The following is a 12,711-nucleotide window of genomic DNA, read 5'->3' on the forward strand; positions in this document are numbered from 1 at the left end:
ATTACAGGCATGAGCCACTGCACCCGACCGGGTCATGCTATATATACTATATATACTCCCTTCCATAACTCTGTCTACCCCAATACAGTAGAATACTGTGGTTGCAAACAGACTCTGGAGCTAGTCTGTGTAGATCCAAAGCCTTCACCACCTGCTTGCTATGTGACCACTCTGTGCCTCAGTTTCCTCATTATAGGAATACTGATGGTACTACCTCAAAGAGTAGCTATGAGGATTAAGAGAGTTAATACATGTAAAATATTCAGAACAAGTGTTGTCTGTTGTTATCACCATCATTTTCTTCCTCATCTTTTTCTCCATCATCATCTTCATCATCATCATCATCATCATCATCATCATCATCATCATCTGGTGAAATCCTATCCTTCTTTGAGGACCCACTAACATTTAACAACTTCTCTGAGCTTTCTCACAGCCCAGCTGTTCAGTCAGGATTGGGCCCCTCTTCTGTGCTGCCACATTTTTCACTCTGCTGTTTCAGTCCGTAGCATACTGTATCGCATTAGTTCAACATGCATCTGTTTCTTGATTGTAAGTGCATTGAGGTCACATAAATGTAAGGATGAAGGGCAGGCCAAGGAAGTTTGTACTATGTCTGAAATTATTTCGGATTATCAACCATATGGATACTATGGGAAATATTTTTAGTCACTCCTAATGTTAAAGAAGCTGAAGGATATTTCCTCCATTAAAATGTCTTAAAATATTTTTCAAGCTTCATCATTCAGAAGTTTACTGGAAAGAACATTTCTTTCATGATTCTATAAATAAAATGTCCATAGTTTAAGTTATTGTATGTATTTCTAATATGTAGTATAACAAATACAGTGTAGTACTATATGTATTTCCAAGCAAACATTTGAAAATTATATAAATTCCTTTCAAACATTTGTAAAATGTTGACCTTTTTTCTAATGCAGACTAGCCTTCTCCCAATCAGTCTAAATCGATGAGGTAGTATTTGATTAAAAAGAAAAGTATTGATAGTGTCCATCCCTAGCCCCTGCTAGGGGGAATACAAGATGTATATTATTACCATCTTGTTTTTTCAAAAAAAAACCCCACAGAATAAAATATCTGGATCCATCATGACATGCAGATTAACATACTAAGCTGAATGCTAATGTGGTTTCAGAGTTTACTTTTAAGTAATTATGTTTCTTATAATAGTAACTATATACCATTTACCTTGCAAATTTCACTTTAATTAGCCTGTTTGTATGTAGGATATTGTAAATATTTGCTTTATATACCAAAGATGTACCACAAAATGTGCTCGTACTTAATAACTACCAACAGATGTTTCCTTTCCTTAAAAATAAAACTTAAAAAAAATGCTTAAATACTAAATAATTCTAAATATACTCAGAGCCTTAACCAAACATATGCTATTGAAAACCTAAATACTATATATATTCTTCTTACCACATTTCTCAATGTGATGACATACTAAATCCAGGAAAAGGAGTGTATTTTTCCTCTTTCTAGAGTTTATTTCTGGATGGTTAACCAAGGATACACTAGAGCATGTTTATTCTAATGGACCATATTTCAAATAACAGTTGTGGTGAATGATTCTTTTTACTATTTTTAAGGTATCTTGGTTTTATTGGCAATAGAAGATAATTAATTGGCACTTCTTTTTAATTATTTTTTAAACAGGACAGAGATTCCTTCTGCCATCAGATGTCTTTCTGCTTGACTGAACTGCACCTGTGGTCTTTGAAGAATACCTTACACATTGCGGGTAAATGAGCTCTGGATTAATTTCAATATTTTTCAAATATGTTACACCATTATAAATAAGTACTAGCAAAGGTTAGAGTCTGAATTCTCCAGCTGGAGTTGCATTCTTTCTTTATTCTTAATGAAAAACTGGTTAATGGAAAATAATTCCTTTTAATTACTCTTACTAACTTAATATTTATAGCTTGAGTTAGGTTTTCAGTTTTGAAAATTAATCTTATTGGCTTAATGTTTGTTCTGTCAAGATACACACATGTTCAATTTTTTTTCTGGGATTCTTCATAATAACATTTATATTCATAAATATGTACAGGATAGCTAATGGTAAAGGCATTTCTATTTGATATTAAAATAACATTTCAAACTTATAGCTAAGATGTGCAATTATTTTCATGTTCTTTGTTTTTCACATTTTTGGGGGGGAGAATAATATGTGTGTTTTAATAATGCTTATTAACATAGGATGTAGTATACTTTATAAGAAATATCTTTTAAAAAATCTTTAATTATACAAAGTAACACTTGTATTTAGGAGAAGAATATTATTTGTATCACTTAAGCATCATTATTAAGAAAATGGTTTACCTTACAAAGTATTGTTTCTTCATATCAAATATAGAATTAAGGATGATTGTGATAGTTTCATCAAGTTTATCTGCTTTAAAATGTAAATAGATTGAAATTTCAGTTAAAGTAGATTTAACATTCGTTTGCTTCCTCCTAAAACTCTTCTAAAATGCCAATAAAGGAATACAAATAAAGAAAGCATAAACCCTTTCGAGAGAGGGGACAACTGAAATTGGACAAATTTTGGAAGATGGGAGGGAAAGAGGAATTAGCAGAGCTGTAAAACCTGAATATAAATTGCCTGCAGAGGAGAGTTCTGGTGACAGCCAATTTATGACTCAAAATTCTGGAAAGATACAGAAATTTGAGGAGCCAGATATTGTAGAAGATGGTATGTATCATGAGAGCGACAGTAAAGGGACGTGAAAGTTTGCAGAAGAACTTGTGAGATACCTTTCATGCTGTGGAAATATTTAATTAAGGAGGCTCTAAAGTTGGGAACACCAGGGGCAGTGGAAGACCTGCTGAACAGAAAACAGGCATGAAATGGAAGGAAGCCTACATACTTATGGGTGAGGTCTTCTTAATCCCACTTGTTTCTGAGAATGTCATACCTATTTGTACACTTTCCAAGAAAGAAGGGGCTTGAGGTATTCCTCTCTGGAATGACTGAATGACCCTAGAAAGAAGACCTTTGTACATAGATGTTTGAGGGAATTCTTTGGTGAAATACCCTGGTCCTTGCCTGATCAGTGAAGCTCACCAGTTGGCAAGCTCTATTTGTCTACACAGGCTTTCCAATCAGTTTTTTAGTGCCTCACTTGTAAATACAAACAGAGAACTAAGGATCACCAGATATTTGAGGAATATCTTCAACAGGAAATAAAACAAAATGAATAGGTGAATGGATCTCTGAAGAAACAGAGATAATGTAGGAAGGGGGGAAAAAAGTACAACAGAAACCTAAGGAAAAATACTAAATCCATGAAGCAAGAAACAAAAACAGAAGCTTCAGAAAACATTTGAAATTATACAAATCTCTTGGAAATTAAAAATACGTTGCAGAAAAAAATTCAAAATTCAAAAGTGTAAAGAAATCTCAGAAAATAGAAAAAAGAAATCCCAAAGTGAACTTATTTTACTGCTGGTGGAAATCTTTAATTGAAATGTTTTCTTTTCTAATCATAATTCCCCATTTTTCACCTTTTTCCCTTATTCTCATATATCTAGGTTTTATGCTTCTTCAAGATGGTCAGTCTTTTAATCGCTTGACATTCTCCTAGTCCATTGGGACTTCTTCACTTATCTTCCTACCCAGCTTGGACCCCATAGTTGGAAGTCTGAGCTATTCCATCTTGATCCCCTTTTACCCCTCGTCTTCTGTTCATGCCCAGCAAATGCCTTCCCTACCCCTCCGTGTGTCCTCAAGTTTTCTGTCCCTGTTCCTTCTATTCTGAGTCAGTGAATGGTTTTTAGAGAAGAATCACACAGTGGTGCACAGTAGCCCCATGGGAATAGTCTTCAACCCCAACTGCATTTTTGCAGGGCCTACCCGTTCTCTCTATTGGGACATTCTTCTGTTTAACCTTTTGTGAATCCCACTTCTTTAGGGCTCAGCTTTGTTAAGTCATTTAGAGAAGCCTTTCCTGCTATCTAGACTAAATTAGTAACCCTGTTAATGTGCTGTCATTATGCTCGATGTTTATTTTTAAAATGTTTGAAATAATCACAAACTTACAGAAAAATTGTCAGTACAGAGAATTTTTTTTCTTGAACCATTTGAGAGTTGTAGCCTGATGCTTTATCACCCCAAATACATTCATGTATATGTCCTACAAAAAGGATTTTGTCCTGCATTACTGTATAGCCATTGAAATCAGGAAATTAATAATGATGTACTTCAGTCTAAATGGACCAGTTCACCAATTGTCCCATCATTGTTCTTTTTTTAGGAAAAGGATTTTGTTACAGTGACACATTGCATTGTTACCGTGTTTCTTTAGTATCCTTCATTCTGGGTTATCCTTCATCCTTCTTCTCTTTTTTTTTTTTTTAAACTTTCATGACCTTAACATTTTTGAAGATATTAGGCCAGTTATTGTGTAGGATGATCCTAAATTTGGTTGTATTTGAAATTTCCTCACAATTAGATTCAGGTTATACATTTCAGTGCATCCTATCAGGTGGTGCATAATTTCAATTTGTCCCTTTCCTGACGATATTCATGATTACCTGATAAGATAGTGTCTGCAAGGCTTCTCCACTGCGAAGTTACTTTTTTCTTTGTGATAAGTATTTCACAGGGAAGTACCTTGAAATTATGTAAATATTCTGTTCCTCATCACACTTTAAATATATTATTATATATGATCAATTTATTTTATCTCTGTGGATTCAAGTTTTCCACTTTATGCAGTTGTAATAATATAGTCATATCATTATTTTATTTTATTTCATTATTTATTTTGATGTTTAAATTGTCCCTGATGTGGCCAGAGGGACCCTCTTCAGGCTGGCTTCTGTGTCTTTTTGACATGTCCCTGTCAAAATTGGAGCACTTTAATTCTTTCTGGTACAACAAATGTTCCAGACTCATGTTGTAATTTCCTCTTCCTAGCCTAGGAATCAGTCACTTCTCTAAGGAGCTTTATTCCTTTTAGAGGGTAAGGGTGTCTAGAAGCCAAGTTCTGCTTTAGGTGCACTCATTATTGGAGTAATGCTGCTCCCAGGCCCTCTTAGTGGACAGAGCTTGCAGAATGTATGTGTGTATGTATACACACATATTTACATTCACATTTATTTCTATATCTATCTATCTCTCTATATTGAAACCATGAGTTCACACTGGTACATCTCATTCCTATCTACCACCATAGGGTTCATTCTAACTTTCTCCCTTTCCATATTTGTATTTTTCTTCTCAGACAATGGGAAACCTGGAGCTCCCCTATTTTTTATTTATTTACTTAATCAGTCACCCTGTTTGCAGTCAATCCACTATCTCTGTGGCTGCTCCCTCCCCTGTATGGATACCCTTCTCACCCCATGTGGATTTGATATACCATGTTGAGCTGCCCCCATATGTAAATGTTCTCCTTACCTTGTTTAGCCTCTAATACCCACACCAGGCCGTTGCTTCATGAGAGTGTTCTTACCCTGCTGGAGTTCCAACACACCGTGTCAGGCTGACTCTCTGAATGGACACCTTCCTCATCCAGCTCTGGCACCCATTGTAGGGCAGGTTTTCTTAACTGGATGCTCTCCTTATTCTGCTTGCGTTTTGACAATCCCACTCTGGGCCAGATGCAGTAGGTCAGACTTGTGCAAATAATTCAGGATTCTTTATGATCTTCATAGTTCTATTCTAGAACTTGTGGCATATATTTGGATGTATGGAATGATGGGTATAATTATAGGGTGGAATATTTTAATAGAGATACTGTCTGCATATGTAGTGCCTATGGTTCTTAGATTTTAAAATAGCCTTTTTATTGAAGTATAATGTATGTACTGAAAAGTGTAAAGATCATAAGATTATGTTGTGAACCATCAGAATGTGAAAACACCCATAAAAATCACCATCCAGGACAACAATTAAAATATCAGTATCCAAGAAGTCCTACTCATGATTTTTCACAATAAATCCTTATTAGATATATTCAGTCTAACCAGTAGACATAAACTGCATTCTTTAAAATTGTATGCCTCTACTAATGGCATGATGAATAAAATAGAACTTTAACAAGTACACGCAATTGACTATTTTGAAAGACTATATTTGAAAAGTTAATTATAGCAGTAATACTTTTTTTTGAAGTTTTATCATTCAGTTTCAGAAAGTCTGGAGCAGTCAGTCACTAGGGGGCAGCCTGTACTGCTTCCACCTATACTCTTTATCCTTATGTTAGTAACTGAGAATTATTTTGTATGGAAGAAAACAAATGTTCCTTCAATGAAAGAAATATTTTATTATTCATAGATATGAAGAAAATGGACAAAATTATTTTGTTATCTTATATTTAAATTGGAATAATTCCTTGGTTAAATGAATCTTGACATCTGGGAAGCCCAACTTTGCTTCTTAGGTAGCCCCAGCAAAGTGTCTGAATTTAGGTTTAGAAGGGGTTTTCCCTGCCTAAACAAGTTTCAGATAATAATTTTTCCAAACTTTCCTCTAATCTTCCCTTTCTCTTCTGTGGATTTCTCCCAAATGCCATAGGATAAGAATTAGACTCTTGAGCTAAATTGGAGAAAAGAAAACCACAGCTCAGAATCCAACAGGGCATTTTCTTCCATCCACTGATTTCATTTGGCATTGCTTAGTGGCAGTTCCTTTTGGTAGCGCCCTGTGAAAAATATAAGAGGATGTGTGAAAGAGAAAACTTGGTCTTTCTTGATTTCAGTTCTTTACTAATCTTTTTCTCATGCCATTCTAGTTTTGTGTAAATCTTTTCTCATTAGATTGATAAACTTTCCAGTTTCTGCATATCCCTAGAATACATGAACTCATCTCCAGATGCTTTTGAGCCATTTTATTTCTAGTAACATAAGGAGACTGTTTCTGCTTTTTTCCCTACCCTTTCCCTAATATAGTATGGCTTGGCTTCTTATTCTCGGGGACATTTTAATCATAATTTAATGTTATTTCTTCCTTTCTATAGATAGAAACATTGGGATTTACCAGTATTATGACAAGAAAGATCCACCAGGTAAAGTACCTATTCTGTGCAATTAATTTTTATTAACTAAGTATTCTAAACCATGAAATACTGACCATTAAAAACGCTCTTCTTATGAGCTTTAGATAAATTCTAGAATTTTAAGAAAAGTCTGTTCAATTCTTTAGAAAAATGCTGAGGTTGATATCTATCTGTTCTATATAAAATAAAGTAGTATTGAAAAAATGCTGTAGAAGGACATGAAAATTTTCATTTTCCTGCTGATCAGGCTGATAACAGGGCAGTCTATTCACGTTTATTTATCAGTGTCCCAGTAGAGGGCATTGTTAATGCATGGGTCCTACTGATGCTGGCCTCCTGGATCCTCACCTGATATCTGAAATAGGCATTTCTGAGTGAATGATCAATTTTCTTTATCTGATTAATCCTGTTAATCCCAGAAGTTTTATGATGGGCCAAAAGGTCTTTCTAGCTAGAGTTACTTCCTGTTTTGGTCTCCGTTGAAGTGGGCTTGTGTGAGCATCCTGTGTGCTTAGCTTAGTGGTTAATAGGCTGACTTCATGGTTCTGATGACAGACTGAAGCAGCTTCTGTTCTGGGCTCTGTTGCAGTTCTCTTTCCTATCTGATGAGATTGGAAGCTCAGGATATTGGTCCAGCTGTTGTGCCCTTTCACTGCAAATTTAGGAAATATCTCTATGAAATGAAAACATCCAAATTATGGCCTTTTTTTCAACTGTCTTTTTAGAATCTAAGCATAATTTATTAATCTCAATAATGCATGTAATGTTAATAATACATTATACGTGTACATATTAAAATGTAAGGCATTATAATAAAAATAAATTCTACTTTTGTTTTTTTCTTTCTGTCCCTTCTGCTACAATATCAGCGACAGAGCATGGTAACTTAGAAGAAAAGCAGAAGCTGGCAGAGTGTAAGCTTACTTTATATTTTTTGGAATTATTATAAAACTGGAAAGTTCAGTATTATAAAATATTCATCTGGAACAAAGAGGAAACATTATTCCCTCCAAATTTCTTAAATTCCCATTACTTAGAAATATAAACATATGAGTAACAATTGTATTTGTCAGGCCTTTCGAATTTAGACCATTGAAATCTCTATTCAGTTTTGATAAAATGTATGTTTATATAAACATAAACTTTCATAATGAACTATATGTTAGTATATTTAAGATAATTATACCAAGCTTAAATTCTGATAGTAACATTTAATTATTCATACTTTGCCTAAATTAACATGTCTTACCCATTTTTAAGAAAATAATATTTGTAATATCAGTATTAGCATTTTATTCACTCTAGTCTTTTCTGATCTCCAGTATATGTTATATATATTATGGCGACAATGTAATATGGTTTTAATGACATAAATTAAATATACATTAAGATTTTTTTGGATTATAGCTAGAGCTGAAAATCCCATTTGTTCTCTTGTTTTTTAAATGGTTGAACTGACATTTAATTTAAAAAATAATGTATTAGTAGCTGCAACACAGATTTAAAAATTTGCACATACGTTCTACATCAAAATTGTTTAGAGACCCAAATTCATTTGCTGAAATAAGATATATAGCAAGTCTACTCTCAAATTTAAGTATCTATGTATACTACATACGTATATGTACATGCAACACACACGTAAGCACAAATACACATGTAACTCTTGTTTGGAATTATTAATGAGGAGAATCCAAAGATGAATTCATTTTTCTGATAAAATAGATATGAGTTTAACATTTAAATTATTTTAAGCAGAACTATTTTTAATTTATTTTAGGCTAACATGATGACTCTACTAAATAATTTTATCTTTCAATTAAATTTATTTAAAGCAAAACAAAGGCTTATCATTATTCAATTGTGGTGTATACTTTAAAGAGAACTGTTTTAAATTAAAAAGAGCACTATTAGGGCCTAATTTGTTAAAACTTGGATTTCCCTCAGATTTTTCCATAGTTTTAAAATGTGGAGCTTTAATGCCTAACTTCATATATTTTTATGTACAGTTTTATTTTTTATTTCTTTTCATTTTATTTGCTTATTATATTCATTTACTCATGATAATTTTTTTTTTTTTTTTTTTAGGTCTGAGTAGGTTACTTGTAGAATTTAGAATTTCTTTTGGATTCAACATTTAATTATTTACATGAAAAAGTTAGCAAAGAGTACATCATTTACCATGAATTACTTGATTCACAAGCCTAGCAAACTTTCCCTGGGATTCTGCAAGCCTTGTTGGTTGTCATCGTAAAATTATGATTAGGGAGATTGTTTTGTGGTAAAAATCCTGTTCCTATGACAAAGCCTTTCAAAAGGCTGTCATTTGATGATGGAAATGAAGCCCACTTCCTCTCAATTATAGAGGTGTTTTATTTTAATCTTCCTAAGGCACACTGCTAAGCAGAATTTCCTTTTTAAATCTTGTTTAACTAACTGTAGTACATGTTTTATTTGCCAGCACGAGATTATCCTTGGACGCTCAAAAACAGACGCCCAGAAAAACTCCGAGACTCACTCAAAGAGTTGGAGGTATCTTTCAAAAAGTTTCAAAAATGGCAACAAACAAATCTGTTTTTAAAACATCTTTCAACAGCTTTAATTTTCATAAAGGATCAACTCTCATGGTGATGATAGCTTTGCTTTTGTCCAGTGATGAGTTCCAAAACAGTTGCATCTTTGTGTGGCATGTTGATCTTTTTTTGCTTGCAAATCAGAGGCACTTTAACTGATAATGACAATGTGTATAGCCAACTATGCTCTCTCTTTTTCTGTTGTACTTCAGGAGCTGATGCAAAACAGTCAGTGTGTGCTGAGCAAATGGAAGAACAAATATGTCTGTCAGGTAAAATGGTTTGACAAGCCTTTGCAGTGTTTAACCAATGGAGCTGAAAACTATGTAGTAATTGGTATTCTTGTATTATGTTAGGTAATAGACAAAAACTTTTTTAGCAGTGGTTATTTCATAGTTTGAGTTCTACTTGTTCTAGAGCTAACATTAGACAGATTGACACAGGCCACCAGGCTCATTAATCAGTATTAATCAGTATAGTTGTACTGACATACAAACACTAATAAAAATCTTTTCATATTGTATTTTTTTGTTTGAAGTTGTCTGAATGCTGTAGTAGATGTTTGCTGGCATAGATTTAATAATATTTTTGAGTGAAGATGAAACCACAGGGCAAAAGACTTTTTGGCATACTATTCTTGTAAGCATTTGTGAATGTCATTGCTTACGCAGATCAACAAGCCAACTACACACAGTTAGACCTATGATAACAAGACATTTGGTCCTACTTTTTGAACCCTCTAAGCTGTGATGTTTACTATGGTAGCCACTAGTCATATGTGACTGAATAATTAAATAAAATAAAAAAATTAGTTCTTCAGTTGCACTACCCACATTTAAGTGTTCAATAGCCACATGTTATCATATTGGACAGTACAGATACAGAACATTTCCATCTCAGACAGTTCTATTGGACAGTAGTGTTAAGGCCTGGACAAATGATCTAAGTATTGAATGGGTAGATTCAGGACATAATAATTAGTGTACACTGATTACAAGATAATGACAAATGCTTTAGCTTTTCTGATAGGCTTAAAAAGTACTATATGTCTAGAAAAATTTAATATACTTGTGATAAAAAGAATAATTATTAGTCATCTGTGGAATTGAAGTTGCATTAGTTCGAATAATAATTGTAACTGATATATTGAATCAAATATTCCTATATTAATTTAAATTATTTTTTACAATGTGATTTATTTTGTGTAATCATTCTTGTTTGTAGTTTAGGCCAATAGCTCTATTCATAAAGCTACAACATCAAATTTGTAGCAATTATAAACAGATCTTAATCTACTACTTGAATATATACTATCATTTTTGTGGATTCTAGTTTTTCCTCGTTTTTTGTCTAAACTAGTCTACCTTTACTCATGGAGGCAACTAGTTACCTTCTCAACTGGCATAAATTTTTATTTTTCAGAGATCTTTTACAAGGGTGAATTAGCATTTTTAGAATCATAGTACTTAAATTTGCCTTAGGTTACTATTTAAAAGGATGGAATTTAAAAAAATTATAGCTTATTTGCATAATAGTACATTTCAATCAGATTTTAAAACTTGAATGCAAAATATGCTCTAGAAAGTTTCAAACTTAGTACAACTCAAACTTGTAGTTTTTAATGCCATTACTCACGTTAAAAACAGGCTCAGAATTATTTGACTGGAGGGCAAGCCTGCCACCTATAGTAAGAGGCATGTCTCATGGCCTCCACCCTTACCCATCACACAGGGTAAATTGCAACATGTTGGGCATCTTAAAATATGCAGTGGAGCATCCCAATAGACAATTCTTTTTAGATAGGGTTTAATGAATTTTAATTTAATAGTAATTTTGTGTGTGTGTCTGATGAAGGGATGTCTGGAGAAGAATGTCCCTCACTATTATATTAATTCAACTCAGAAAGGGAGTTTTCATGATAAAATATATGTAAAATTACTTTTGTAATTTACAGTAATCTAATTGGTTAATTAGGCTGGTGTACTAATGAGTCTGCTTTTTTTTTTGAGATGGAGTCTTGCTCTGTCACTCAGGCTGGAGTGCAATGGCGCGGTCCCTGCTCACTGCAACCTCCGCCTCCTGGGTTGAAGCAATTCTCATGCCTCAGCCTCCCAAGTAGCTGGGATCACAAGTGCGCGTCACCATGCCTGGCTAATTTTTGTATTTTCAGTAGAGACGGAGTTTCACCTTGTTGGTCAGGCTGGTCTCAAACTCCTGACTTCGTGATCTGCCCACTTTGGCCTCCCAAAGGGCTGGGATTACAGGTGTGAGCCACCGCGCCCGGCCCGAGTCTGCTTTTAACATTTCTAACAGGACTTATCTTTTTTGGTTGTTCTATTATATTCTGTGCTTCATTTCTATGATTATAAAGATATTTCTAAAACAGACCTTATACTCTCAGCACATGCTTGATGTGATATATTTTCACAAGATAACTTCACCTCCACACTGCCCACAGGTCTAGGTTAGTCTTCACATATTTAAAGTCTTTGAGAGACCTCCTAACATTATCCGTTTACTTCTTCAGTTTCTAGTTAAGACTGTTAGCTAGTTCTTCTAAAAATCTATGTGTGTTCTATTTCAAAAGATCTCTGTTATAACAATAAATTAAAATGTTGATGTTTAAGCTACATTAGTAGCATAAGGAAATGACCCCCTTAGCCCTTTCAGTTAATTTTTTGTTAAATTTTTCTTAGTTATAAAGTAAGTAAACCACTTCAGTAGGCTCCCCAAGGGACCTCCTTTTGTGCACATATCCAGTATGGTGGTTCCAGAGATAACATGTCAGCTGACCGCAACATAATGCTCTATAACTCTTAGAAAAGGAGTGAAAAAGTTAATCAACATCTTCATGCTAACACATTTGGACTCTTAGTCTTTTAATTTGGCTACTCTTCTGCTAATGTACATTATTTCCTCCCAAGAAATGGTAAATTTAGGATTTGCGAATTTATTTTAGTTGTCATCCCTTACTGCTTTAAAAAGTGCAATTGTTTAAAAATGAGCCAGGCAACCACAGCAACGTAAGATTTCAGAGGATGCAATCTGAGGTTGGATCTTTCTATGTGTCAAACAATGAGGATTTGTAAGTTTTCATCATATAC

General features: G+C 33.8%; 1 protein-coding gene across 2 annotated transcripts in view; it reads left to right on the plus strand.

Annotated features, from left to right (window-relative positions):
• Positions 1-12,711, plus strand: part of WDPCP (WD repeat containing planar cell polarity effector) — a 491,911-nt gene that overhangs the window by 108,055 nt on the left and 371,145 nt on the right. For both annotated transcript variants that reach the window (XM_015112569.3, XM_015112570.3), the window contains exons 2-6: positions 1,684-1,768; positions 6,996-7,043; positions 7,904-7,948; positions 9,496-9,566; positions 9,820-9,879. In XM_015112569.3, coding sequence (XP_014968055.2) covers positions 1,708-1,768; positions 6,996-7,043; positions 7,904-7,948; positions 9,496-9,566; positions 9,820-9,879 — 285 coding nt within the window. In that variant the 5' untranslated portion in view covers positions 1,684-1,707. The remainder of the gene's footprint in view (positions 1-1,683; positions 1,769-6,995; positions 7,044-7,903; positions 7,949-9,495; positions 9,567-9,819; positions 9,880-12,711) is intronic.

The sequence above is a fragment of the Macaca mulatta genome, chromosome 13 (genome assembly GCF_049350105.2).
Source record: "Macaca mulatta isolate MMU2019108-1 chromosome 13, T2T-MMU8v2.0, whole genome shotgun sequence".
NCBI lineage: Eukaryota > Metazoa > Chordata > Mammalia > Primates > Cercopithecidae > Macaca > Macaca mulatta.